A 25,952-nucleotide genomic window follows, 5' to 3' on the forward strand; every position below is an offset into this window, starting at 1 on the left:
GGCCTGTCCCACTTTCACGACCTAATTCATCTCTGCCGAGTTTGCCCTTGACTCATACTCGCAGCATGGTCGTCACGAGGTCGTAGGAGGTCGTAGGTAGGTCATGATGCTAGTCGTAGGTACTCGTGGCATCAAGTAGGTCGGGCGTTTTTTCAACATGATGAAAAATGTCCAGGAGTAAAAAAGGTTGTGAATTAGGTCGTGAAAGTGGGACATGCAAGGGCTTCAGAGTGGTGTAGGCTAAATGCAGGCAGATGGGACTATCCCAGTATGCCAACTTGGTCGGCATGGATAAAGTGGGCTGAAGGGCCTGTTTCCATGCTGTACACCTAAATGACTCTATCATTGCTCCTGATGGAGAGCAGGGTCTAATAGAACTGCAAACGCAGAAGGCTCAATAATGGAAGAATCCCAATGATGAAAGAAAGTGATGGAAATTAAGAGGAACCATTTGTATTAAAGTAAAGACAAAAACGATATAAGCAAACATTTGTAGTTTAATTGTGACTCGTTCCATTCAAGAGTAAGTTGTACCAAGTGGTTAAAGAAATCTATATTCTCTTTTAAGAGTGTGTAAAAAGCAGTTCATGTACATAGGTAGGCATGCAGAGTTAGCTGATTATTATGGCGGAAGGAACTGCAGATGCTGGTTTAAACCCGAAGATGGACACAAAATGCTGGAGTAACTCAGCGGGACAGGCAGCATCTCTGGAGAAAAGGAATGGGTGACGTTTCTAGTCGAGACTCTTCTTCAGACTGGTGTCAGGGGAGGGGGAGATACATAGATAAGGAAGGGTAAGGTGTGAAACCAGGACAAAGGGAATGCAGATCAATGAAAATTGTTAGCTGAAGCAGGGTCTCGGCCGGAAGCATCATCTGTTCCTTTTCTCCAGAGATGCTGCCTGACCCGCTGTAGTTACTCCAGCTTTTTGTGTCTCTGGCCGGTTATTCCACAGGACGCGAACATTGCTTCCCAGAGGGGTTTACGACTTTGGGAAGACAGTGACGATATCGTAGCCCTCGGGCGGAGTGGCCCGCTCCTTGGCATGCTGCTCGCAGTAGATGGCATCGCCCACGAAGAAATGTCCCTTCTGCTTCAGGTTGGTCCCACAGTCCGTGCAGACGTAACACTCGGGGTGACGGAACCCCTCACGCACTTTCACCATCAGCCCCCTGCAACAGGTCCAGACAGAGTCAAGAATCAAGAGTGTTATATTGCCTTGTGTCCCAGACAGAACGATGAAATCTTACTTGCACCAGCTAACACAGTAGGATATGTCCACATGCTAATCTGTGAACAATAGAATAAACGAGAATAAAAGTTCAGTGTATATGTACACATATATATATATAGATATGTGTGTGTGTGCACTGAATCTTTTTTCTCATTTACACATACAAAAGTAAGCATGCAGGTACAGCAGGCAGTGAAGAAAGCGAATGACATGTTGGCCTTTAGAACAAGAGGAATCGAATATAGGAGCAAAGAGTCCTTCTGCAGTTGTACAGAGCCCTAGTGAGACCACACCTGGAGTATTGTGTGCAGTTTTGGTCCCCTAATTTGAGGAAGGACATTCTTGCGATTGAGGGAGTGCAGCATAAGTTTACAAGGTTAATTCCCGGGATGGCGGGACTGTCATATGCTGAGAGAATGTAGCAGCTGGGTTTGTACACTCTGGAGTTTAGAAGGATGAGAGGGTGTCTCATTGAAACATATAAGATTGTTAAGGGCTTGGACATGCTAGAGGCAGGAAACATGTTCCCGATGTTTTGGGGAGTCCAGAACTGGGGCCACAGTTTAAGAATAAGGGGTAAGCCATTTAGAACGGAGACGAGGAATCACTTTATCTCATAGAGAGTGGTGAGTCTGTGGAATTCTCTGCCTCAGAGAGCGGTGGAGGCAGGTTCTCTGGATGCTTTAGAGTGAGAGCTAGATAGGGCTCTTAAAAATAGCGGAGTCAGGGGATATGGGGAGAAGGCAGGAACGGGGTACTGATTGGGGATTATCAGCCATGATCACATTGAATGGTGGTGCTGGCTCGAAGGGCCGAATGGCCTACTCCTGCACCTATTGTCTATTGTCTAAAAGCAAACAATAATAGTTTGCTTATATATATAAAAACACTGGACTTTTTTGTTTATAAATATATCTACATATATTAAAAGCTGGCACATTCTTACCCAGGTGACTTGACACAGAGGAGGGGGGAGGAGGGAGGGGGAGGAGGGAGGGGGAGGAGGGAGGGGGGAGGGGGGAGGGGAGGGGGGAGGGGGAGGGGGGAGGAGGGGGGGGGAGGGGGGAGGAGGGAGGGGGGAGGGGGGAGTACCACGAGGAAAACAGGCCAGTGGGGATGTACGGCAGCAGGCAACAGCAGCTTTACTTTGTGAGACAGTTTAGTTTAGAGATACAGCGCGGAACCAGGCCCTTCAGCCCACCTGCAATTGCCCGTTAACACTAGTTCCATCCTACACAATAGGGGCAATTTACAGGAGCCTTTAGACTATAGAGATACATTGAGGAAACAGGCTATTCGGCCCACCGAGCCGGCACCGACCAGTGATCCCCGCACACTAGCACTATCCTACACACCAAGGACAATTTTACAATTTTAACAAAGCCAATTAACCGACGTCCTTGGAATGTGGGAGGAAACTGGAGCACCAGGAGAAAACCCACGTGGTCACAGGGAGAACATGCAAACTCTGCGCAGACCGCAGCCGTAGTCAGGATCGAACCCGGGCCTCTGGCGCTGTGAGGCAGCAACTCTACCGCTGTGCCACCGTGCCGCCCACCGCTGGGGACCTGTCGATCCTCAGGTCGTCCCCTCCACAGCCCGTCTTCCCCACCAGTCCCCGCACAGCGGATTCCACACTCACACGATCCCTGTGTCACATATCTCACAGACAGGCAGCTTCTGTCCACTCCCGACCGAGAATCCCACCCTGGCGGCAGGAGAATTCACCTTCCGGAATCCCGATGGTTTCTTCGTATCTCCTGGGAATGTCAGACAAGGACAGTATTATAGGAAAAAACATGGAATTCTACCTTTAGCTTTTAAGATGCAGCAGGGAACCAGGAGAGGTGGAGCCCACAATGGACAGTGGATGTTCTCCCATTCTCATCAAGAAATCTGACTCTATTGATGAGACTTTATCTTGCACTAAAATTTATACCCTTAGTTAGGTAGAGCTCTTAAAAATAGCTGAATCAGGGGATATGGCGAGAAGGCAGGAACGGGGTACTGATTGTGGAGGATCAGCCATGATCAGTGACTTGCGGTGCTGGCTCGAAGGGCCGAATGGCCTACTCTTGCACCTATTGTCTATTGTCCATTATCCAAGTCAATGGATATTTTTACGGCGGAGATTGGCAGATTCTTGATTAGTACGGGTGTCAGGGGTTATGGGGAGAAGGCAGGAGAATGGGGTTGAGAGGGAAAGATAGATCAGACATGATTGAATGGTGGAGTGGACCTGATGGGCCGAATGGTCTAATTCTGCTCCTAGAACTTAGGAACTCAGGAAGGGGGGTGATGAGAGAGAAGTGTGAGACGATTAATGGACCGGACAAGGGTGAGGGGTGGATGGAGCCAGAGAGGGAAGCAGAAGGGATGGGGTTGGGAGGTGGAGGGATGATGCATGGAGGCAGAGCTGAGCAAAAACATGGGAAAGAAGGAAAAGGAAAAGGAAGGAAAAATAAATAAATATCTCCTGTGTCTGTTCACTGTGGTCAGTTTGATTGTAATCATGTATAATCATTTCACTGACTAGATAGCTCGCGACAAATAGCTTTTCCCTGTAGACACAAAATGCTGGAGTAACTTAGCGGGACAGGCAGCATCTTTGGGGAGAAGGAATGGGTGAGGTTTCGGGTCGAGACCCTTCTTCAGACTTTCCCGCACCTCAGTGCACGCGGCAATCATAAACGAAACTAAACTGGTGGTCCTACCATCAGCTTCACTCTCCAAGATCTCCTGCAGCACCCGGAACGAGGCCGATTGTCGAGGGGGCTCCTCAGCTTCCTGGTTATCCTGCAGCATTTTGTAAACTTCGGACTCCGTGTCCACTGCGGGTCGGGCCGGAGGCTTCATCGGTTCCAAACTGGGGGGCAGAACACAAGCAAAGAAACACAGAGCATCAACGCATGCCGTTAGCTCTACGCCCGGTTGGGTGAAGATCCTTGCCTGGTCCCCACGCCAGAAATCATGCAACGGAAAGCACGTCAGTGAAGGGTGAACCAACACAAGGGGGAATCACACACTGAGATCACATTGCCACCATCAAAGGGATCTACAGGAGTCACTGCCTCACAAAGGCAGCCAGCATCATCGGAGACCCACACCACCCTGGCCACGCTCTCATTTCACTCCTGCCATCAGGAAGAAGGTACAGGAGCCTGAAACTGTAGCATCCAGGTTCAGGAGCAGCTTCCTCCCTACAACCATCAGGCTCTTGAACGCTACAATGTTCAAATAGGCCCTGTTTAATATTTCAGGTGTCATTCCTTACTGTCACTGTATGTCATGTTGTCATTTGCGGGCGGAGCACCAAGGTAAATTCCTTGTATGTGAATACTCGGCCAATAAACTTATTCATTCAACTACATAGACTTGGAGGCATTGGTTTATGACCTAGCACTATTATTATTTGTTTATATTAGGATCTCCTGTGGCGTCCTGTCCTGCAATCCTCAGAGGATGCGATGATGGTGGGTCGACACAATCTCGATGGGAAGAAGCGTCCGTTATCAGTGTCGCTAAAGTGTGAAGTCTAATGGCAGCGTTTTGGTTCATTGATGAGACACAGGTCCGTAACCACAAAACAAACGTAATCGCCAAAGAAATGGAGGGGAGATTAGAATTGTAATGTAGAGAGTCGCAAACACCAAGATGTTCTGGGGGCCAAGTTGGGGGAGGAAGATTCAATGCTAAACTAAATCGAGTAATGTAGTTTGGATTAGGGGGATATTAACTACAAGGAAAGGTTGGACAAATGTATTATTTTCTCCGGAACGCTAGAAGTCGCCAACTTTCTCACTCCCAAATAAGGGACAAAAGGTCAAATTAAGGGACCAATTCCCGACGGCAATTGGCAGTCTGTATATACAGTATGTGTGTGTCTGTGTGCACCTTTGCCAATGTTTAAAGTTCATTTTCTAATGTTTAAGGGAACAATAGCGCGTTTCCCCACCACTCTCATTTGTTTACCTTTGTTTTGAAATAGGTTCCTTGGAAATGGGATGAGATTGTGCACAGGTGTGGCCTGGGACTCTGTGCTTAACGGCACAGTGAGATCAGCAGCTACAGATAATGATGAGAGATTACATGGGGAGCAGTGCCTGGGGCTGGCCACTGCTACTGCAGCAGAGGTCTGGAACGGAGGAGGTTCACTTCAGTTTAGTTTATTGTCACTTGTACCGAGGTACTGTGAAAATCTTTTCCACTGGAAAAAGGTGGAAGAGTGACCTGTAGGGTCGCCAACTTTCTCACTCCCAAATAAGGGACAAAAGGTCAAAATACGGGACAAATTTCCGACGGCAATTTGTCGACCGACTCGGCCGTGGCTGGGTGAATGATGAGTTGGCCCGGGTGCTGGATTGCACACAAAGCCCAGCCGGCGGCCCAGCTGAGGAGTTTTGGTCCAGTACCCAGAACAGAGAGGTCAAACATGATAGCTGGTTAGGTTCATCTCCTTTGCATGCACCTGATCCATATCCCTCCACTCACCGAATATCCATATGCCCATCTAAAAGCCTTTTGGATGCCACTTTTTACAAGGATGTTGCAAGGACTAGAGGCCCTGAGCTACAGGGAGAGGTTGGGGCAGGCTGGGTCTCTATTCCATGGAGCGCAGGAGGACAAGGGGTGATCTTATAGAGATGTGCAAAATCATGAGAGGAATAGATCGGGTAAATGCACAGAATCTCTTGCCCAGAGTAGGGGAATCGAGGATCAGAGGACATAGGTTCAAGGTGAAGGGGGAAAGAATTAATCGGAATCTGAGGGGTAACATTTTCACACAAAGGGTGGTCGGTGTATGGAACAAGCTGCCAGAGGAGATAGTTGAGGCTGGGACTATCCCAACGTTTAAAAAACAGTTTGACAGGTACAAGGATAGGACAAATTTGGAGGGATATGGACCAGTCGCAGGCGGGTGGGATTAGTGTAGCTGGGACATGTTGGCCGGTGTGGGTCGGTTGGGCTGAAGGGCCTGTTTCCACACTGTATATGTGATTCTGTTCCATTCTGTTTGAAGTTTGTTTGGTTGTTTGTTTGTTTGTCTTTTTGCACAAAGTCCGCGAGCATTGCCACTTTTCATTTCACTGCACATCTCCTATGTGTATGTGACGAATAAACTTGACGACTTGTATCACTCTATGACTCTCCATTCATTCATCCATTCAACAAAAGAAGACAAATACATCTGCAGGGGGTACAGCTCGATTTCTCTGAGAGAAAGTCGTCAACCGGAAACATTAACTCAGCCTCTTCATCTTCAGGGGCTGCCTGACCCGCTGAGTATTCCCAGCATTTTCTGCTTTATTTCAGATTTACAACATCTGCATTATGCTTTCAGTGGTGCTGACGTGGCTTTTGGATAGGCTCGTGGATAGGCTCGTAGAGAATGAAGGGGTGTTCCAATATTTGAAGTATAATGAGCTGTTTTGGGCTCCATATCTGAGGAAGGATGTGCTGGCATTGGGTCCAGAGGAGGTTTATGAGAATGTTCCAGGAATGAGTGGGTTAACATATGATGAGCGTTTGTCGGCGCTGGGCCTGCACTCGCTGGAGTTTAGAAGGATGAGGGGGTACCTCATTGAAACTTACCGAATAGTGAAAGGCCCGGATAGAACGTATGTGGAGAGGATGTTTCCACTAGTGGGAGAGTCTATACAAGGATGTACCTTTAGAAAAATGAGGAGGAATTTCTTTAGTCAGAGGATGGTGAATCTGTGGAATTCATTGCCACAGACGGACGTGGAGGCAGTCATTGGGTATTTCTAAGGCAGAGGTTGACAAATTCTTGATTAGTGCGGGTGTCAGGGGTTATGGGAAGAAGGCAGGAGAATGGGGTTGAGAGGGAAAGATAGATCAGCCGTGATTGAATGGTGTAGACTTGATGGGCCGAATGGTCCTAGAACTATTGAAGGGATATCGATCACGTGCAGGCAGAGGAGATTAATTTATCTTGGCATCCTGTTCGGCATTGACATTCCGCATTGTGGGCTGAAGGGCCTGCTCCTGTGCTCCTGCGTATATTTTCCATAAGACACGCGTCCAACCTATAGACCTGGTCTCTTTCCCCTGCAGCCTGAGAGGGTGGGGTCCACATGGTACATACATGTTAACGGGCCCTCTTTAAGGAACCATCCCTTTAAAAATCTGGATAGGAGTGGATGTGGTTCATCACAATGTGTACAATATATACTGAACCTTTTGTTTACGATATCGTTCACAGTATACTATGTTTGCATATTCTGTCGTGCTGCTGCAAGTAAGAATTTCATCGTTCAGTTTGGGACATATGACAATAAAATACTCTCGACTCTTCAGTTAATGAAGGGCCATCTGTCCATTCCCTCCACAGATGCTGCCCGATCCACTAAGTTCATCCAGCACTCTGCATTTAGCTCAACATGCCAGCATCTGCAGTCTCTGCGTCCCCATTTTAAAGTAGGATTGGTGTCATAAGGTCATAAGGAATAGGAGTAGAATTTGTCATTCGGCCCATCAAGTCTACTCCGTCATTCAATCATGGCTGATCTATCTCTCCCTCCTAACCCTATTCTCCTGCCTTCTCCCCATAACCCCTGATACCTGTACTAATCAAGTCTATCTACCTCTGCCTTAAAAATATCCATTGACTTGACCTCCACAGCCTTCTGTGGCAAAGAATTCCACAGATTCACCACCCTCTGACTAAAGACATTTCTAATTTCCTTCCTAAAAGAAAGTCCTTTAATTCTATGACCTCTAGTCCTGGACTCTCCCACTAGTGGAAACATCCTCTCCACATCCACTCTATCCAAGCCTTTCACTATTTGGTAAATTTCAATGAGGTCCTCCCTCATTCTTCTAAACTCCAGCGAGTACAGGCCCTGTGCCGACAAACGTTCTTCATAGGTTAACCTGGGATCATTGTGTGAATGGGTGCTTGCTGGTCAGTGCAGACCTGATGGGCCGAAGGGCCTATTTCCCTTCTGTATCTTTCTGTGACATTATGGCTGTGAGAATGTAGACCAGCACCAGAGCAAATGGTGGAGGAGTGTACTTATCGAAGGGAAAATGAGTAACAAATGAGGAAAGATACAAAGTGTTGGATTAACTTAGTGGGTTAGGAAGTATCTCTGGAAAACATGGATAGTTGACGTTTTGGATCAGGACCCTTCTTCAGACTGAAGTGGAAGAGATGGCTTCTTCTGACTGAAGATGGGTCTCGACCTCGAAATGTCACCCATCCTTTCTCTCCAGCGATGCTGCCTGCCCCGTTGAGTTACTCCAGCATTTTGTGTCTTTCCTTGGTAAACCAGCACCTGCAGTTCCTCGTTTGGAATGAATGGCAGGAATAGGCTGAGAGGGGTTGGAAAGAGGTGCGGGAGAAGGTGCTTGGGAAGCTCAAAAACTAGAATGGACCAACGTGGTCGGTCTGTTTCTGTGCTGGGTGAGCGTGATGGGAAAGGAGTGGTGGTGGGACCCGTCCACTCGGGCTATGTCCGGGGGCCAGGGGACGGAGAGATGGGGCATAATGTTCATGTAAAGCCACCACTCGAGGCACTGGCTTCAAATGTGACCAGTTGAGTCCAATGGAGAGGAGGTCAAAGTCACAACATGTTGGACTGAGTCACAAACTAGCTGAGTAATGGGCCTGTCCCACTTAGGCGATTTTTTTAGGCAACTACAGGCGACTAGTTTGTCACCACATGTTCGCCGGTGGTCGCCGGGAGTCGTCTCCTCAGTCGTGTAAAAAGTCGTAGCATCTTTCTGGTCGCTGCTAAATATTCAACATGTTGAACATTTTTTGTCGACAGTGGGTTTGACACCAATGAGTGTAGCTTGACTTCTCCTGACGTAGGTGTTGACGTAGGTTGTCGCCAGTTTTTTGGTGACCTACTACAACTATGACAGTCGCCGGCAGTTGCCTAAATAATCGGCAAGTGGGACAGGCCCATTAAGCTGCCCTGTATAGAGTTATGCTGTAACTCAGTTAGAAGACTGGGTATAAAGCAGATGTAAAAAGTGCAACGAGCTGGACTCGGAAACTAACTAACTAACTGATTCTACCGCAGAGGATGGGAAAGCTGTAATGAGTGAAGACTCATTTAGAAACTGATTGAGATACTGATACTGTAACTCAGTTAGAAGTAAATTAGTCTCTAATGAAGAGGGGGTCAAAGCCAAAATGTGCTCAGCTCAGTTAGGAACTAAATGAGTTATACTATACGACACAGTTTTACTGTAACTCCGTTAGAAGTAGCTGAGTTTAATGGAGAAGATGTCACACCTACAAAGTGCTAGACTCAGAAATAACTGTTACACTGTACAATACAGTGTTATTCCGTAACTCGGTTAGAATACTAAGTCTGATGCACAGAGTCTCTTGCCCAGAGTAGTGGAATCGAGGACCAGACAACATAGGTTTAAGGTGAAGTGGAAATGATTTAATAGGAACCTGAGGGGTAACTTTTGCCACACAAAGGGTGGTGGGTGTATGGAACAAGCTGCCAGAGGAGGTAGTTGTGCTGGGACAATCCCAAAATTCAACAAACAGTTAGACAGGTACGTGGATAGGACAGGTTTGGAGGGATATGGACCAAATGTGGGTAGGTGGGACTAGTGTAGCTGGGAAATATTGGCTGGTATGGGTAAGTTGGGCCGAAGGGCCTGTTTCCACATTGTATCTCGATGACTCTATGATGCAGAGTATGTAAAAGCCACAATGTGTTAAACTCAGTTAGTGGAGTAATACTGTACTACATACACAGAGTAATACTGTAACTTAGAAGATTGAGTCTAATGCTGTGGAGGTCAAAGCTACAATGCATGCAGGAACCCAGGGCAGAAGGGACATGCAATTGTGCAGCAAAACTCCAAAGCAACCTCCCCCCACCCTCCCTTCCACAATCCCAATAAACAGGCTTTGTAACTTTGTTGCCGCCCTGTAGGTGGCGACTCTTTGCATACCTTGTGTACGGCATGCAAAACAAAGGATCTCTCTGTGACATGCCACGGGTGATAGTAAAGTATCAATTGATCGACCGATCGATCGATGAGACGGCGCTGAAGGAAAGGGCATGTTACCTGGCGGCAGTGGGACTTATGGTCGAGATCTGTCCCTGCAAGCTGTCCATGATGTTTTGCTGGGAGTAAAGCTGGAGAGGAGAGTTAAACTGAGTGTGGACCACCCGCATCCCAGGCACGTCCACCTCCACGGGGCCGGCAGGGCAGTACTGGGCGGCCAGCTTCAGCTCCTGGGGCCCGACCCGCCGCTGGCTTGGGATGGAAGAGGTACTGTGCCTCCGGTGCAGAGCAGATGGAGAGCAGGAGAGAAGGGGAGCATAGACAGAGGCCAGGGGAGCCCGATAGATCCCAGACGGGCACAGCGGGCTAGAGTGCATAAATATCGAGAGGAGAGGAGAGGAATGATTTGAGAGGAGCAAGCGATGGCATGATGATGGGGAAAGGAGACACTGTCAGAGACTTGAGGATGCATTAAAATGTTGGCAAAATTCACAATACACAGAAAACAGTCCGTACCAGTATTGTCACCAGGCTTACTGTTAGAGGTAGAAAATATCTCGCTTGTTCAGCCTAATTGTTGCCTAGTTTGTAACTTTGGGATTTATGTACAGTGCCCTCCATAATGTTTGGGCCAAAGACCCAACATTTATTTATTTGCCTCTGTACTCCACAATTTGAGATTTGTAATAGAAAAAAATCACATGTGGTTACTGTGCACATTTTTATACATTTAGCTTTCACCATGTAGAAATTACAGCTGTGTTTATATATCGTCCCCCCATTTCAGGGCACCATAATATTCAGGACACAGCAATGTCACGTAAATGAAAGTAGTCATGTTTAGTATTTTGTTGCATATCCTTTGCATGCAATGACTGCTTGGTCTGCGATTCATGGACATCACCAGTTGCTGGGTGTCTTCTCTGGTGATGCTCAGCCAGGCCTGTATTGCAGCCATCTTTAGTTTTCTCTTCAGCATATAAAAGGCATGCATAATTTGGCTCAGATCGAGTGATTGACTTGGCCACTCAAGAATTTACCATTTTTTGGCTTTGAAAAATTCCTTTGTTGCTTTAGCAGTGTGTTTGGAATCATTGTCTTGCTGTAGAATGAACCGCCGGCCAATGAGTTTTGAGGCATTTGGTTTGAACTTGAGCAGATAGGATGTGTCTATACACTTCAGATTTCATTATGCTACTACCATCAGCAGTTGTATCATCAGTGAAGATAAGCGAGCCAGTACCTTCAGTAGCCATACATGCCCAGGCCATAACACCCCCACCACCGTGTTTCACAGATGAGGTGGTATGCTTTGGATCTTGGGCAGTTCCTTCTCTCCTCTATACTTTGTTCTTGCCATCATGTCTCTAATAGTTTTATTCTTGTTTCTCAGTCTCATAATGGCTTCTTTGACTTTCATTGGCACAACTTTGGTCCTCATGTTGATAAACAGCAATACAAGTTTCCAAATGTGATGGAAAGACTGAAGGAAAGACCAGGTGCTGAAAGCTCTCTTATACCTGCATTAAGGAGGCATTTAAACACACCTGAGCAATTACAAACACCTGTGAAGCCTTGTGTCCCAAACATTATGGTGTCCAGAAAAGGGGGGGGGGGGGGGGGACTATGTATAAACACAGCTGTAATTTCTACATGGTGAAACCAAAATGTATAAAAATGGTCTTTAATAAAATCTGACAATGTGCACTTTAACCGCATGTGATTTTGTCTTTTACAAATCTCAAATTGTGGAGTACAGAAGCAAATAAATAAATGATGGGTCTTTGTCCCAAACATTATGGAGGGCACTGTATATATAATGGCAGAGGCCATGAATCTGTTTACACTGTTCCCAACACAAATCCTTAAGTTTCTCCCAGTATTAATATTCTCCCAGGGCGGCACAGTGGCGCAGCGGCAGAGTTCCCGCCTGACAGCGCCAGAGACCAGGGTTCCATCGAGACTACGGGTGCTGTCCGTACGGAGTTTGCACGTTCTCCCTGTGACCAGGTGGGTTTTCTCCGGGTGCTCCAGTTGCCTCCCACACGTCAAAGACGTGCAGGTTTGTAGGTAAATTGGCTTGGTATAATTGTAAATTCTCCCTCATACATAGGATAGTGTTGAGTGTGCGGGGATCGCTGGTCAGCACGGTCTTGGTGAGCTGAAGGACCTGTTTCTGTGCTGTATCTCTAAACTAAACTAAACTAAACTAATTAACGCTATACCCTGGAGTTACACATCAAGGATCACGCCCACCCTGGTGTTACACTGTGCTAAACAATAGCTCAATGGATTTCCGCTCCAGTATCACGGTGACAGAGCATTCATTAAGGTTCGGCACTGACTTCCCGCCTCTCACTTGATCCATCCAAAGAGCCTGAGCTCGGGCCCAAGCCGGCTGCCTGCCCCTTTTCCAGGGTTACGTCCGTGCCTGGGTGGTGTTAGAGAGAGACTACACGCTGTCCACGGGCGCCCGTGGGGGATTTACGGGAACGCTGGGCACCGCGGGGGGTTGAATGTATCCTGGACAAGGAGTGTAACATAGTTGTATAGTAGTTTATTTAGAATATTTGTTTGTTTTTGTATTATGGTGGTGGGTTCTGGTTTACAATATTGTATTGTAAATATTGTTTTTGAATAATTGAATACATTTTTTGACTTAAAAAAAAGAGCCTGAGCTGCACACAAGTGCCCAGCGGGGGAGACAGTCGTTAATGGTCGTCGGAGAGTGAGGGGGGGGCCGTTGAAATCTTCCTGCGAGCGCTGTGCAGCCGTCCTGGAGAGGGCCCGGCGGCAGGTGGCCGAGGACAGGCCTGCGGTGAGTGCCGGAGGTCGGCTGACCCACGGTGAGTGCCATGGAGAGCCACCCCACGCCCGAATGGAACAATGTTGTCACAATACAACATCCCAGTGTTCTAGTTTTTTGACTTTAGTTTTAGAGATGCAGCGTGGAAACAGGCCCCTCGGCCCATCGAGTCCGTGCTGGCCAACGATCACCCCGTACACTAGCACTATCTTACAGACTAGGGACAATTTACAATTTTACAGAAGCCAATTGACCTAGAAACCCACATGCCTTTGGAGCGTGGGATGAAACCGGAGCACCCGGAGAAAATCCATGTTGGCCCGGGGTTGAACGTGCAAACTCCAGACAGAAAGCACCCGTAGTCAGGATCAAACCCGGGCCTCTGGCGCTGCGAGGCAGCAACTCGACCGCTGCCCTACAATTGGTTTCGGTTCTGGTCAGTCCAATCCGTAATCCACCATAACTGTAATCCTGGTGACCACACGGCATTTAAGAGTTTAGCTGTAAGACAAGGCAGCCCAAAGCATGCAGAGGTGAGGTGAGGAAAGACCTGGATGGCCTCAGATGATGATCGTTTCTAACCATGCGCTGTTAGCTCATTTGAAATCCATTAAATGTGGATTAGGTTGGACAAGATTTACGAGGTTTCTATGGACTCAAGCATCTTAGACAATATGGATGTAAAAGTGTGCATTCAAAACATGGATCTAAATTGGTGCGTAGAAAGTACACAAGTTGTGCACTGTGAAATGCAAATCTATAAAGTTGTGCATTAAAATTACAAATCTAAAACGGTGCATTGGAAACACGGAACTAAAGTTGTGGTTGAGATAAAGATCAGAACCTGCGCTGTGTAGATAAGAGATAGTTCACAAGACACATTCAGGCAAGCCAAGATGTAGTGCCTCGCATTCTACCAGTGAGCAGGGCAGAGGTCCACCGCGGCCAACCACAACCTTGCCCTGAGTGGTGCGCTCCGGTAAGCACGCGGGTTGTGAAGAAGGCTCCGTTTGAACGGAGGTGAGGTCAGGCACCTGCTTGGCGACCGTCTGGCGGGTGTGTTTACCAGGCTGAAGGTGCGCTGGAACTGAGCTGGTCGCTGGGGAAGGAAGCACAAAGACAGACAAGGTGGGTGGGTTGGGGTGGGGGATCAACCCGATCGCCGACGCCGGCACCTCAACTAATATGAGGCATGTCCAACGCCGGGGGGCAAGTTGGCAATCTGCGGGCATACCCGGCTCGAGGTGGTACCTGCGGAGAGAAATCTCAAGAGATCATTTCTTTCAGTGAACGAGTGAATGGGACACGGGTTGAAGTGCACTCGGACCAGCAGGTCCACCAGACATGAGTCCACCTTCACCGCAACCATTTCCTTGTAATTCCTGCTTCATCAGGGGCTAACCTTGCATAGTCATCTGATACACATTGCAGGCTAGCTCCTGGGTCTTTTAAGACCAGTGAAAGGTCTTTCCCAGACGCAGGAACCCCAGACACTAGATGAGCAATTGAGTGAGGAACCAGGGTGGAGAGAGCATCGAGCACACAGTTGAGGGTCACTGAGGTTGGCGAACGTCAGCGCACTTGGTACTTACATCTTGCCCGCCTCGCGGTTGCTGGGAGACATCCTGGAGTCCACGGCACTGTTGATTTTGTCCACGTTGGCCGCGGAGTAGAGGCCAGAGGGGCTGTTGTACTGCGAGGTTATGACCTTGGGAGACACGTTGGACGTGGCCGCGGTGCCGAATGGCTTAGCGCTCCGGTTGTGGGCAATTCCTATTTGTGTGATCTCCTGCGTGCAAAGGGGCAAAAGGACAAAGATGTGCAGGCGTGAGGGGGACAGCCAAGCTACATGCACGGCAACACCTACAACCAGAGGGGTGTGCAGCCACTGGAGCTGTTACCATGTGCAGGAAGCAACTGCAGGTGCTGGTGTACACCGAACATAGACGCCAAGTGCTGAAGCAGTGAAGAAAGCTAATGGAATGTTGGCCTTCATCACAAGAGGATTTCAGTATAGGAGTAAAGAGGTTCTTCTGCAGTTGTATAGGGCTCTGGTGAGACCACATCTGGAATACAGTTTTGGTCTCCTAATTTGAGGCAGGCAGTGCAGCGTAGGTTCACGAGATTGATCCCTGGGATGGCGGGACTGTCCTATGAGGAAAGATTGAAAAGACTAGGCTTGTATTCACTGGAGTTTAGAAGGATGAGGGGTTATCTTATTGAAACATATAAAATTATAAAAGGACTGGACAAGCTAGATGCAGGAAAAATGTTCCCAATGTTGGGCGAGTCCAGAACCAGGGACCACAGTCTTAGAATAAAGGGGAGGTCATTCAAGACTGAGGTGAGAAAAAACTTTTTCACCAAGAGAGTTGTGAATTTATGGAATTCCCTGCGTGGAGTCAAGTGATATGGGGAGAAGGCAGGCACAGGTTATTGATAGGGGACGATCAGCCATGATCACAATGAATGGCGGTGCTGGCTCGAAGGGCCAAATGGCCTCCTCCTGCACCTATTTTCTATGTTTCTATGTAACTCAGCGGGACAGGCAGCGTCTCTGGAGAGAAGGAATGGGTGACGTTTCAGGTGGAGACCCTTCTTCAGACTGAGAGTCAGGGGAGAGGGAGACTAGAGATATGGAGAGGTAAGGTGTGAAAACTCTAGAGATATGTTTTCACAACTTACCCTTCCACATCTCGAGGCACCCTCTCCCCTGACTCTCAGTCTGCAGAAGGGTCTTGACTGGAAACGTCACCTTTTCTCCAGAGATGCTGCCAGACCCGCTGAGTTACTTCAGCATTTTAGTGTCTATCTTCAGGGGTTTTAGCATGTTCCACCATCAATGGACAATAGACAATAGGTGCAGGAGTAGGCCATTCGGCCCTTCGAGCCAGCACCAGTGATCATGGTTGATCATCCACAATCAGTACCCCGTTCCTGCCTTCTCTCCATATTCCTTGACAGGGCTATCTTTAAGAGCTCTATCTAACTCTCTCTTGAAAGCATCCAGAGAATCGGCCTCTACTGCCTTCTGAGGTAGAGAATTCCACAGATTCACAACTCTCTGGGTGAAAAGGTTTTCCCTCATCTCTGTTCTAAATGGCCTACCGCTTATTCTTAAACTGTGGCCCCTGGTCCTGGACTCCCCCAACATCGGGAACATTTTTCCTGTCTCTAGCGTGTCCAATCCCTTAATAATCTTATATGTTTCAATAAGAAACCCTCTCATCCTTCTAAATTCCAGTGTATACAAGCCCAGTTGCTCCATTCTTTCAACATATCACAGTCCCGCCATACGCTGCACTCCCGCTGCAAGAATGTCCTTTCTAAAATTTGGAGACCAAAACTGCACACAATACTCCAGGTGTGGTCTCAGCAGGGCCCTGTACAACTGCAGAATTTGCTCTTTGCTCCTATACTCAACTCCTCTTGTTATGAAGGCCAGCATGCCATTTGCTTTCTTCACTGCCTGCTGTACCTGCATGTTTACTTTCAGTGACTAATGTACAAGGACACCCAGATCTCGTTGCACTTCCCCTTTTCCTAACTTGACACCATTCAGATAATAATCTGCCTTCCTGTTTTTGCCACCAAAGTGGATAACCTCACATTTATTTACATTAAATATCTACATACATCCTCATAGCATCCTCTTCACAGATCACACTGCCACCCAGCTTTGTGTCATCTGCAAATTTGCTAATGGTACTTTTAATTCCTTCATCTAAATCATTAATGTATATTGTAAATAGCTGCGGTCCCAGCATCGAGCCTTGCGGTACCCCACTAGTCACTGCCTACCATTCTGAAAGGGACCCGTTAATTCCTACTCTTTGTTTCCTGTCTGCCAACCAATTTTCTATCCATGTCAGCACTCTACCCCCAATACCATGTGCTCTAATTTTGCCCACTAATCTCCTCTGTGGGACCTTATCAAAGGCTTTCTGAAAGTCCAGGTACATTACATCCAGGACCCTCATGCCTCCATAGTCCCCTTTGCTCAACTGTAATACTGTCACTTCCAATTTTCCCTTCTCCCTCTCAAATTGTAGATTAAAACGTATCATATTATGGTCACTACCTCCTAATGGCTCCTTTACCTCGAGTTCCCTTATCGAATCTGGTTCATAACACAACACTAAATCCAGAACTGCCTTCTCCCTGGTAGGCTCCAGTACAAGCTGCTCTAAGAATCCATCTCGGAGGCACTCCACAAACTCCCTTTCTTGGGGTCCAGTACCAACCTGATTTTCCCAGTCTACTGCATGTTGAAATCTCCCATAACTACCGTAGCATTACCTTTGTTACATGCTAATTTTAACTCTTGATTCAACAGGCTACTGTTTGGGGACCTGTAGATAACTCTCATTAGGGTCTTTTTACCCTAACAATTCCTCAGTTCTATCCACAATGACTCAACATCTTCTGATTCTATGTCACCCCTCCCAAGTCCTGGCAAATGCAGATGCTGGTTTATACCGAAGATAGGCACAACATGCTGGAGTAACACAGCGGGTCTGGCAGCAAGTCTGGAGAAAAAGGTGTGAAACATTTCAGACATTTCGGGTCTGAAGAAGCTCCCGACCCGAAACGTTGTTTATTCCTTTTTCTCCAGAGATGCTGCCTGACCCGCTGAGTTACTCCAGCATTTTGTGTCTATCTCAGGTTAGAGGGTTGGTTGTGTGAACAGGAGGCCTTTGTTGATTGTAAATGAATGAGTTCCAGCAGTGACTACACATCCCACATACACCACCCTTCATTGCAGCTACGTGTAAAAGCAGGTTTGTGATCAGTTAACTAACCCCTCTCTACACACAGCAGAGCAGAACACTGTGAAAGCTAGACTTCGTCGACATACTGCTTGTAGAAATCCCCCCCCCACCCCGTGCAACGATGGTCCGAAACACAATAAATACTCCCAAGGAAAAGGTGCAAAGAAAACACAAAGGCAAAGAAGGCAAGATCTCAAAACGCTGCCGGCCTGTGAGTAGAGTCTCAAAGGAGGTGGGTTGTGGAGGTTCCAGCACGGGTGTCAGGGGTTATGGGAAGAAGGCAGGAGAATGGGTGTAAGAGGCAGTAGGCAAACGCACCACAACGAGATGCCTGGGGATGAGGAGGAATCGAACCAGGAATGGAATGGGAGTGAGAGAAGTTCCAACAAGTGAGACTGCCACCTGGGGTGGAATCACTGGGCCTCTACTCACTGGAGTTTAGGAGGATGAGGGGAGACCTCATTGAAACTTACCAAATAGTGAAAGGCCTGGATGGAGTTACAGTATCATTTATTGTCACGTGTTCCGAGGTACAGTGAAAAGCTTTTGTTGCGTGCTATCCAGTCAGCGGAAAGACAATATGTGATTACAATCGAGCCATTTACAGTGTAGATACATGATAAGGGAATAATGTTTAGTGCAAGGTAAAGCCAGCGAAGATCGATCAAGGATAGTCCGAGGGTCACCAATGAGGTAGATAGTAGTTCAGGACCACTCTCTGGTTGTGGTAGGATGATTCAGTTGCCTGATAACAGCTGGGAAGAAACTGTCCCTGAATATGGAGGTGAGCGTTTTCACGCTTCTGTACCTTTTGCCTGATGGGAGAGGGGAGAAGAAGGAGTGGCCAGGGTGCGACACCTTGATTGTGCTGCTGGCCTTGCGGAGGCAGAGTGAGGTTATAGATGGAGTCAATGGAAGGTGGGTTAGTTTGTGTGATGGTCTGGGCTGCGTCCACAATTCGCTGCAATTCGAATTGGAATGGATGTGGAGAGGATGTTTCCACCAGTGGTGGAGTCCAGAACCAGAGGTCACAGCCTCAGAATTAAAGGACGTTCCTTTAGAAATAAATGAGGAGGATTTTCTTTAGTCAGAGGGCAGTGAATCTGTGAAATTCATTGCCACAGAATGCTGTGGAGACCAAGTCAATTAATATTTTAAGGAGGAGATAGATAGATTCTTGATTAGTATGGGTGTCAGGGGTTATGGGGAGAAGGCAGGAGAATGGGGTTAAGAGGGAAAGATAGATCAGCCATGATTGAATGGCGGACTAGACCCCATGGGCCGAATGGCTTAATTCTGCTCCTATCTCTTATGGCCTTGTGAGTCGGGTGTGAGGGCCACGGGCTCACTAGGTGGGATTGACAGAGGGCGGTGGGATGGGAGGTGAGGCAGGAGGCAACAGCTTCATCATGAACAAAGCCCAACATATCCAGCGGTGTAAATCAGACCCAGAGAACAGCAGTACAATGTGAGCAGAGCAGCAGAGAGGAGGTGTGTTGGAGATGAAGGTGGGTGACATCAGTGGGTGCGGTAGAGTTGCAGCCTCACAGCGCCAGAGACCCGGGTTCGATCCCGACTACGGGCGCTGTCTGTACGGAGTTTGTACGTTCTCCCCGTGACCTCGTGGGTTTTCTCCAAGATCTTCGGTTTCCTCCCTCACGCCGAAGACGTACAGGTTTGTAGCTTAACTGGCTTGTTATAATTGTAAAAATAAATGTCACTAGTGTGTGTGGACAGTGTTAGTGTGCGGAGATCGATGGTCGGTACGGACTTGGTGGGCCGAAGGGCCAGTTTCTGCGCTGCAAATCTCTAAACTAAATTAAACTAAAACACACACACACACACACACAACCCACACATACACCCACACACCCCACACACACACACACACAACCCACACGCACAACCCACGCACAACCCACACACACACACACACACACACACACACACACACACACACACACACACACACACACACACACACACACACACACACGCACAACCCACACACACACACACACACACACACACACACACACACACACACACACACACACACACACACACACACACACACGCACAACCCACACACACACACACACACACACACACACACGCACGCACGCACCCACACACACAACCCACACACACCCCAGACACACAACCCGCACACAACACACACACACACACACACACACACACACACACACACGCACAACCCACACACACACACACGCACACGCACAACCCACACACACACACACACACACACACACACACACACACACACACACACACACACACACACAGTGTAGGAAGAAACGGAAGATCTTGGTGAAAACCAACACAGGTCACAAAAACAATACACAAACTCCGTGCAGACAGCACCCGTGGTCAGGATTGGAACGAGGTGCCAGAGGAGGTAGTTGAGGCTGGTACAGTTAGACAGGTACATAGATAGGGCAGGTTTGGAGGGATATAGGTCAGACAGGCAGGTGGGACTAATGTAGATGGGACGTGTTGGCCGGTGTGGGTAAGTTGGGCCGAAGGGCCTGTTTTCACGCTGTATCACTTTATGACTATGACTCTATAACTGAGTCTAATGCAGCGGAGGTCCACACTGTATGATTCCACATCATGTTTCCACACTATGACTTTATAATGTAAATGTTAAACATTTAAATGTGGGGATCAGATACAGACGCAATCACACCTGCACATCTCCCCAGGAGTCACTGGGTGGCGCCCATGAGCCAGACTGCAGAGCACACAGTCAGAGTTAGTTCCTTGTGATCAGTTTAGTTTAGGAAGGAACTGCAGATGCTGGTTTAAACCAAAGATAGACACAAAGTGCTGGAGTAGTTCAGCAGGACAGGCAGCAGCTCTGGAGAAAGGGAATACGGGTCGAGACCCTTCTTCAGACTGAGTCTGAATTAGCTCAGTCTGAAGAAGGGTCTCGACCCGAAACGTCACCTATTGCTTTTCTCTAGAGGTTCTGCCTGATCCACTGAGTTACTCCAACTTTTAGTGTCTATCAGTTTAGCTTAGAGACATAGATTCAGATTCAGATTCAGATTCAACTTTAATTGTCATTGTCCGTGTACAGTACAGAGACAACAAAATGCATTTAGCATCTCCCTGGAAGAGCGACATAGCAAATGATTTGAATAAATATTTACATTAGCATATATAGACAGTGTTTTTCCTGTGGGAGGAGTGTCCGGGGGGAGGGGGGGGGGGGGGTGATTGGCAGTCACCGAGGTACGTTGCTGAGTAGAGTGACAGCCGCCGGGAAGAAGCTGTTCCTGGACCTGCTGGTCCGGCAACGGAGAGACCTGTAGCGCCTCCCGGATGGTAGGAGGGTAAACAGTCCATGGTTGGGGTGAGAGCAGTCCTTGGCGATGCTGAGCGCCCTCCGCAGACAACGCTTGCTTTGGACAGACTCAATGGAGGGGAGCGAGGAACCGGTGATGCGTTGGGCAGTTTTCACCACCCTCTGCAATGCCTTCCGGTCGGAGACAGAGCAGTTGCCATACCATACTGTGATACAGTTGGTAAGGATGCTCTCGATGGTGCAGCGGTAGAAGTTCACCAGGATCTGAGGAGACAGATGGACCTTCTTCAGTCTCCTCAGGAAGAAGAGACGCTGGTGAGCCTTCTTGATCAGAGTTGAGGTATTGTGGGTCCAAGAGAGGTCATCGGAGATGTTGACTCCCAGGAACCTGAAGCTAGAAACACGTTCCACCTCCGTCCCGTTAATGTGGATGGGGGTGTGCGTGCCGCCCCTATACTTCCTGAAGTCTACAATGAGCTCCTTGGTCTTCTTGGAGTTAAGGGCCAGGTTGTTGTCAGCGCACCATGCTGCTAAGTGCTGGACCTCCTCCCTGTAGGCCGACTCATCGTTGTTGCTGATGAGGCCAATCACCGTTGTAGCATCTGCATACTTGATGATGGTGTTAGTACCATGTACAGGTGTGCAGTCATAGGTGAAGAGGGAGTAGAGGAGGGGGCTCAGCACACAGCCCTGTGGAACGCCGGTGTTCAGGGTGAGGGTTGAAGAGGTGTGCTTGTCTAACCTAACAGACTGTGGTCTGTTGGTTAGAAAGTCCAGTATCCAGTTGCAGAGGGAGGGATCGATGCCCAGGTTACCGAGTTTGGTGATCAGTTTAGATGGTATAATGGTGTTGAATGCTGAGCTGTAATCGATAAACAGCATTCTTACGTAAGTGTCTCTGTTGTCGAGGTGGGAGAGGGCGGAGTGAAGTGCCGTTGAGATGGCATCCTCCGTACTCCTGTTCTTGCGGTAGGCAAACTGATAGGGATCCAGTGTGGGGGGTAGGCAGCTTTCGAGGTGTGCCAGGACCAGCCTCTCGAAGCACTTGGTGATGATGGGGGTAAGTGCAACTGGGCGGAAGTCGTTGAGGCTTGCCGCAGTGGAGTGTTTTGGCACCGGCACGATGGAGGTGGTTTTAAGGCACGTGGGGACAACTGCTTGGGCAAGTGACAGGTTGAAGATGTCAGTCCAGACGTCTGTCAGCTGCGCTGCACAGGCCCTGAGGACACGCCCAGGGATGCCGTTAGGGCCAGCAGCCTTACGTGCATTAGTCCTACTCAGTGCCACGTACACGTCGTAGGGGGTGAGTGTGAGGGGTTGGTGATCGGCAGGGAGCACAGCCTTGATGGCTGTCTCTAGATTGTCCCTGTCGAAGCGGCCCACCGACCAACACTGTCCCACACATACTAGGAACAATTTACATTTATACCAAGCCAATTAGCCTACAAACCTGCACGTCTTTGGAGTGTGGGAGGAAGCAGGAGCACCCGGAGAAAACCCACGCAGGTCACGGGGAGAACGTACAAACTCCGTACAGACAGCACCCGTAGTGAGGATCGAACCCGGGTCTCTGCCGCTGTGAGGCAGCAACTCTACCGCTGTGCCACCGTGCCACTAATACACAGAGTACAGTCAGTGCTCTACTAGACTGTACAATCCGCAGCTCATCCCGTTTTCTGGTGTTGTGGTCTTGGAGGTTTAGTTTAGTTTATTGTCACGTGTACCGAGGTACAGTGAAAACTTTTTTGTTGCATGCTAACCAGTCAGCGGCACGACTGTACAAGATTAGAATTGAACCATTCACAGTGTACAGATACATGATAAAGGAAATAACATTTAATGTAAGATAATGTCCAGTGAAGTCCGATTAAAAATCATCTGAGGGTCTCCAATGTAGATGGTAGCTCAGGACCACTCACTATTTTGTGATAGGATGGTTCAGTTGCCTGATAACAACTGGGAAGAAACTGTCCCTGAATCTGGAGGTGTGCGTTTTCACACTTCTGAACCTTCCGAATCCTTCTGAATTTTGTAATCGGCAGGGCAGTACTCTGCATATCGCCAACTTGGACAACTTAACATTTTTTATCAAGCCAATTAACCAAGCCAATTTACCTACAAACCTGTACGTCTTTGGAGTGTGGGAGGAAACCGAAGATCTCGGAGAAAACCCACGCAGGTCACAGGAAGAATGTACAAACTCCATACAGACAGCACCCGTAGTCGGGATCGAACCCGGGTCTCTGGCGCTGCATTTTGCTGTAAGGCAGCAACTCTACCGCTGTGCCAGCATGACTTCTGTACCTCTTGTTTGATGGGAGCAGGGAGATGAGGGTGAGACTGGACTTTGACGATGCTGGTGAGGGATAAGGCAAGGTGGGACCCACAGACATTATCACAGGCGAAGAACCTACCAGGCACCCACCAGTCTCCATGTCCAAGAGCTTACTCCACATGTCACCTTTAAAAGTTGCCCCTCTCCCTATAACGCTAAAACCTCTTATCTATCCTCCCATGTATCCCGCTGTGCCTTGCCTATGGTGGCACCACCTGGTGGTTAGGCTGCTTACTGGGCGAACCCTCGGCCTGACTGCCAGGGTCACATGACTGCATTTGGCGGGAAGGAGTGGTCACGTGGCTTAACGGTGTGCCCTGATATATATAGAACTCTGGGAGAACCCTCCCCAGCCGCTCGTGAGCTGTTCTCTGTATAACACAATAAAGATCACTCTGATTCACAACACATGTCTTGCTATACTGTCTAAATGTCTCCATAACACAATACTTGTATTGGACACCACCACCAAGTTTGAGAGTTTGTGATACCTCAATCCTCCAGTCCTCTTCCTCTCGATGTAAACCTCAGAGTAGAGGTTGTTTTTAATACCCCTGCCCTTGGGAAAGGACTCGGTGGGCCGACGGGCCGGTTTCAACACTGTATCTTTAAACTAAACTAAACTGAAACTATGTCAGTGCTAAATATATGAAGGATGCATTTGTATCTGCACTGTAAGTTTACATCCACATGGCAGAGTGGCGCAGCTGGTAGTGCTGCTGCCTCACAGCACCACAGACCCGGGTTTCATCCTGATCACGGGTGCTGTCTGTGTGGAGTTTGTACGTTCTCCCCTGCAATCACACGGGTTTTCTGCAGGAGCTCCGGTTTCCTCCCACATCCCAAAGACGTGCCTCTCTACCTGTGCCTTGTGTTATCTTACATACTTCAGTCAGGTCACGAGGGTTGCCAACTGTCCTGTATTAGCCAGGACATCCTGTAATTTGGGCTAAATTGGTTTGTCCCAAACGGGACCGCCCTCGTCCCGTATTTGACTGCTACTACTCGGGTCGAGGGGACTGTCGGGTCGGAGCGCTGCGTCCGGCCCCGCCTCACCCGTCCCGACGTAGTGCAGCCCATGGAGTGCAGCAGCAGCAGCGCCTCGCCCGTGGCCCCGTCGGTCGGCAGCCCGGCCAGATGTCCGACCTTCGGACCTTCGCTTACCGCCAACACCACCACCCCTCCTTCTCATGGCCGATCATTGGTTCATGAGTTGGATGGGGTACCAGACCAAAACTCCTCAGCTGGCCCGCCGGCTTGGCTTTGTGTGCAATCCAGCACCCAGGCAAACTCATCATTCACCCAGCCACGGCCGAGTCGGTCAACGAATTGCCATCGGAAATTTGTCCCGTATTTTGACCTTTTGTCCCTTATTTGGGAGTGAGAAAGTTAGCGACCCTACAGGTCACTCTTCCACCTTTTTCCAGTGAAAAAGATTTTCGCAGTACCTCGGTACAAGTGACAATAAACTAAACTGAAGTGAACCTCCTTTGTTCCAGACCTCTGCTGCAGTAGCAGTGGCCAGCCCCAGGCACTGCTCCCCATGTAATCTCTCATCATTATCTGTAGCTGCTGATCTCACTGTGCCCTTAAGCACAGTCCCAGGCCACACCTGTCCACAATCTCATCCCATTTCCAAGGAAACTTTTTCAAAACAAAGGTAAACAAATGAGAGTGGCGGGGAAACGCGCTATTGTTCCCTTAAACATTATAAAATGAACTTTAAACATTGGCAAAGGTGCACACAGACACACACGCGTGCAAACACCCACGCACACAAACGCACTCACACCCACACTCATGCATACCCACACTCACACATATCCACTCACACACGCATACACCCACACACCCACACAAACACACACACAGCTACACACACTTGCACAAACAAACACGTGCACCCACACTCACACACACACACATACACGCACACATACACACTTGCGCGTGCACACACATGCACCTACACACACACTGGTGCCATTTTGGGCTGGGGCCCTTCAGACTTCAGTCCAAAGAAGGATCCCACATCGAAACATCATCTAACCATGTTCTCCAGAGGCGATGTTTCAGGCCCAGAGTCTGAGAAGGATCCCGACCCGAAATGTCGCCTATGCATTCCCTCCACAGATGCTGCCTGACCTGCTGAGTAACTCCACCACTGTGATTTGCGTTATACAGATTCAATCCTAACTACAGGTGCTTATCACTACGGAGTTTGTACGCTCTCCTCTTGACCTGGGTTTTCCCTGAGACCTTTGGTTTCCTCCCACATTCCAAAGCCTTGTACAGGCTTGTAGGTTATTTGGTTTGGTATCGATGTGAAATTGTAAATTGTTGCTCCTGTGTGTAGGATGGTGCTAGTGTGCGGGGATCACGGGTTGGCGTAGACTCGGTGGGCTGAAGGGCCAGTTTTTGTGCTGTATCTCTAAACTAAACTAAACTAAACAACTGAAGGGCCTCG

General features: G+C 48.5%; 1 protein-coding gene across 2 annotated transcripts in view; it reads right to left on the reverse strand.

Annotated features, from left to right (window-relative positions):
- Window positions 1–477: 477 nt before the first annotated feature.
- pdlim1 (PDZ and LIM domain 1) overlaps window positions 478–25,952 on the reverse strand; it is a 66,884-nt gene continuing 41,409 nt past the window's right edge. Inside the window, exons 4-8 of one of the 2 annotated variants that reach the window (XR_004409994.1) lie at window positions 14,637–14,833; window positions 3,950–4,101; window positions 2,878–2,995; window positions 894–1,173; window positions 478–863 (exon numbers count right to left, since the gene is read on the reverse strand). Coding sequence is in view for 1 of the 2 variants with exons in the window: in XM_033012428.1 (XP_032868319.1) it covers window positions 984–1,173; window positions 2,878–2,995; window positions 3,950–4,101; window positions 14,637–14,833 (657 nt within the window). In the remaining variant the exon portion in view is untranslated. Of the gene's footprint in view, window positions 1,174–2,877; window positions 2,996–3,949; window positions 4,102–14,636; window positions 14,834–25,952 lie in introns of both variants that reach the window. The other variant, XM_033012428.1, reaches the window with a different exon arrangement.

Source organism: Amblyraja radiata, chromosome 37 (genome assembly GCF_010909765.2).
Source record: "Amblyraja radiata isolate CabotCenter1 chromosome 37, sAmbRad1.1.pri, whole genome shotgun sequence".
Classification (NCBI taxonomy): domain Eukaryota; kingdom Metazoa; phylum Chordata; class Chondrichthyes; order Rajiformes; family Rajidae; genus Amblyraja; species Amblyraja radiata.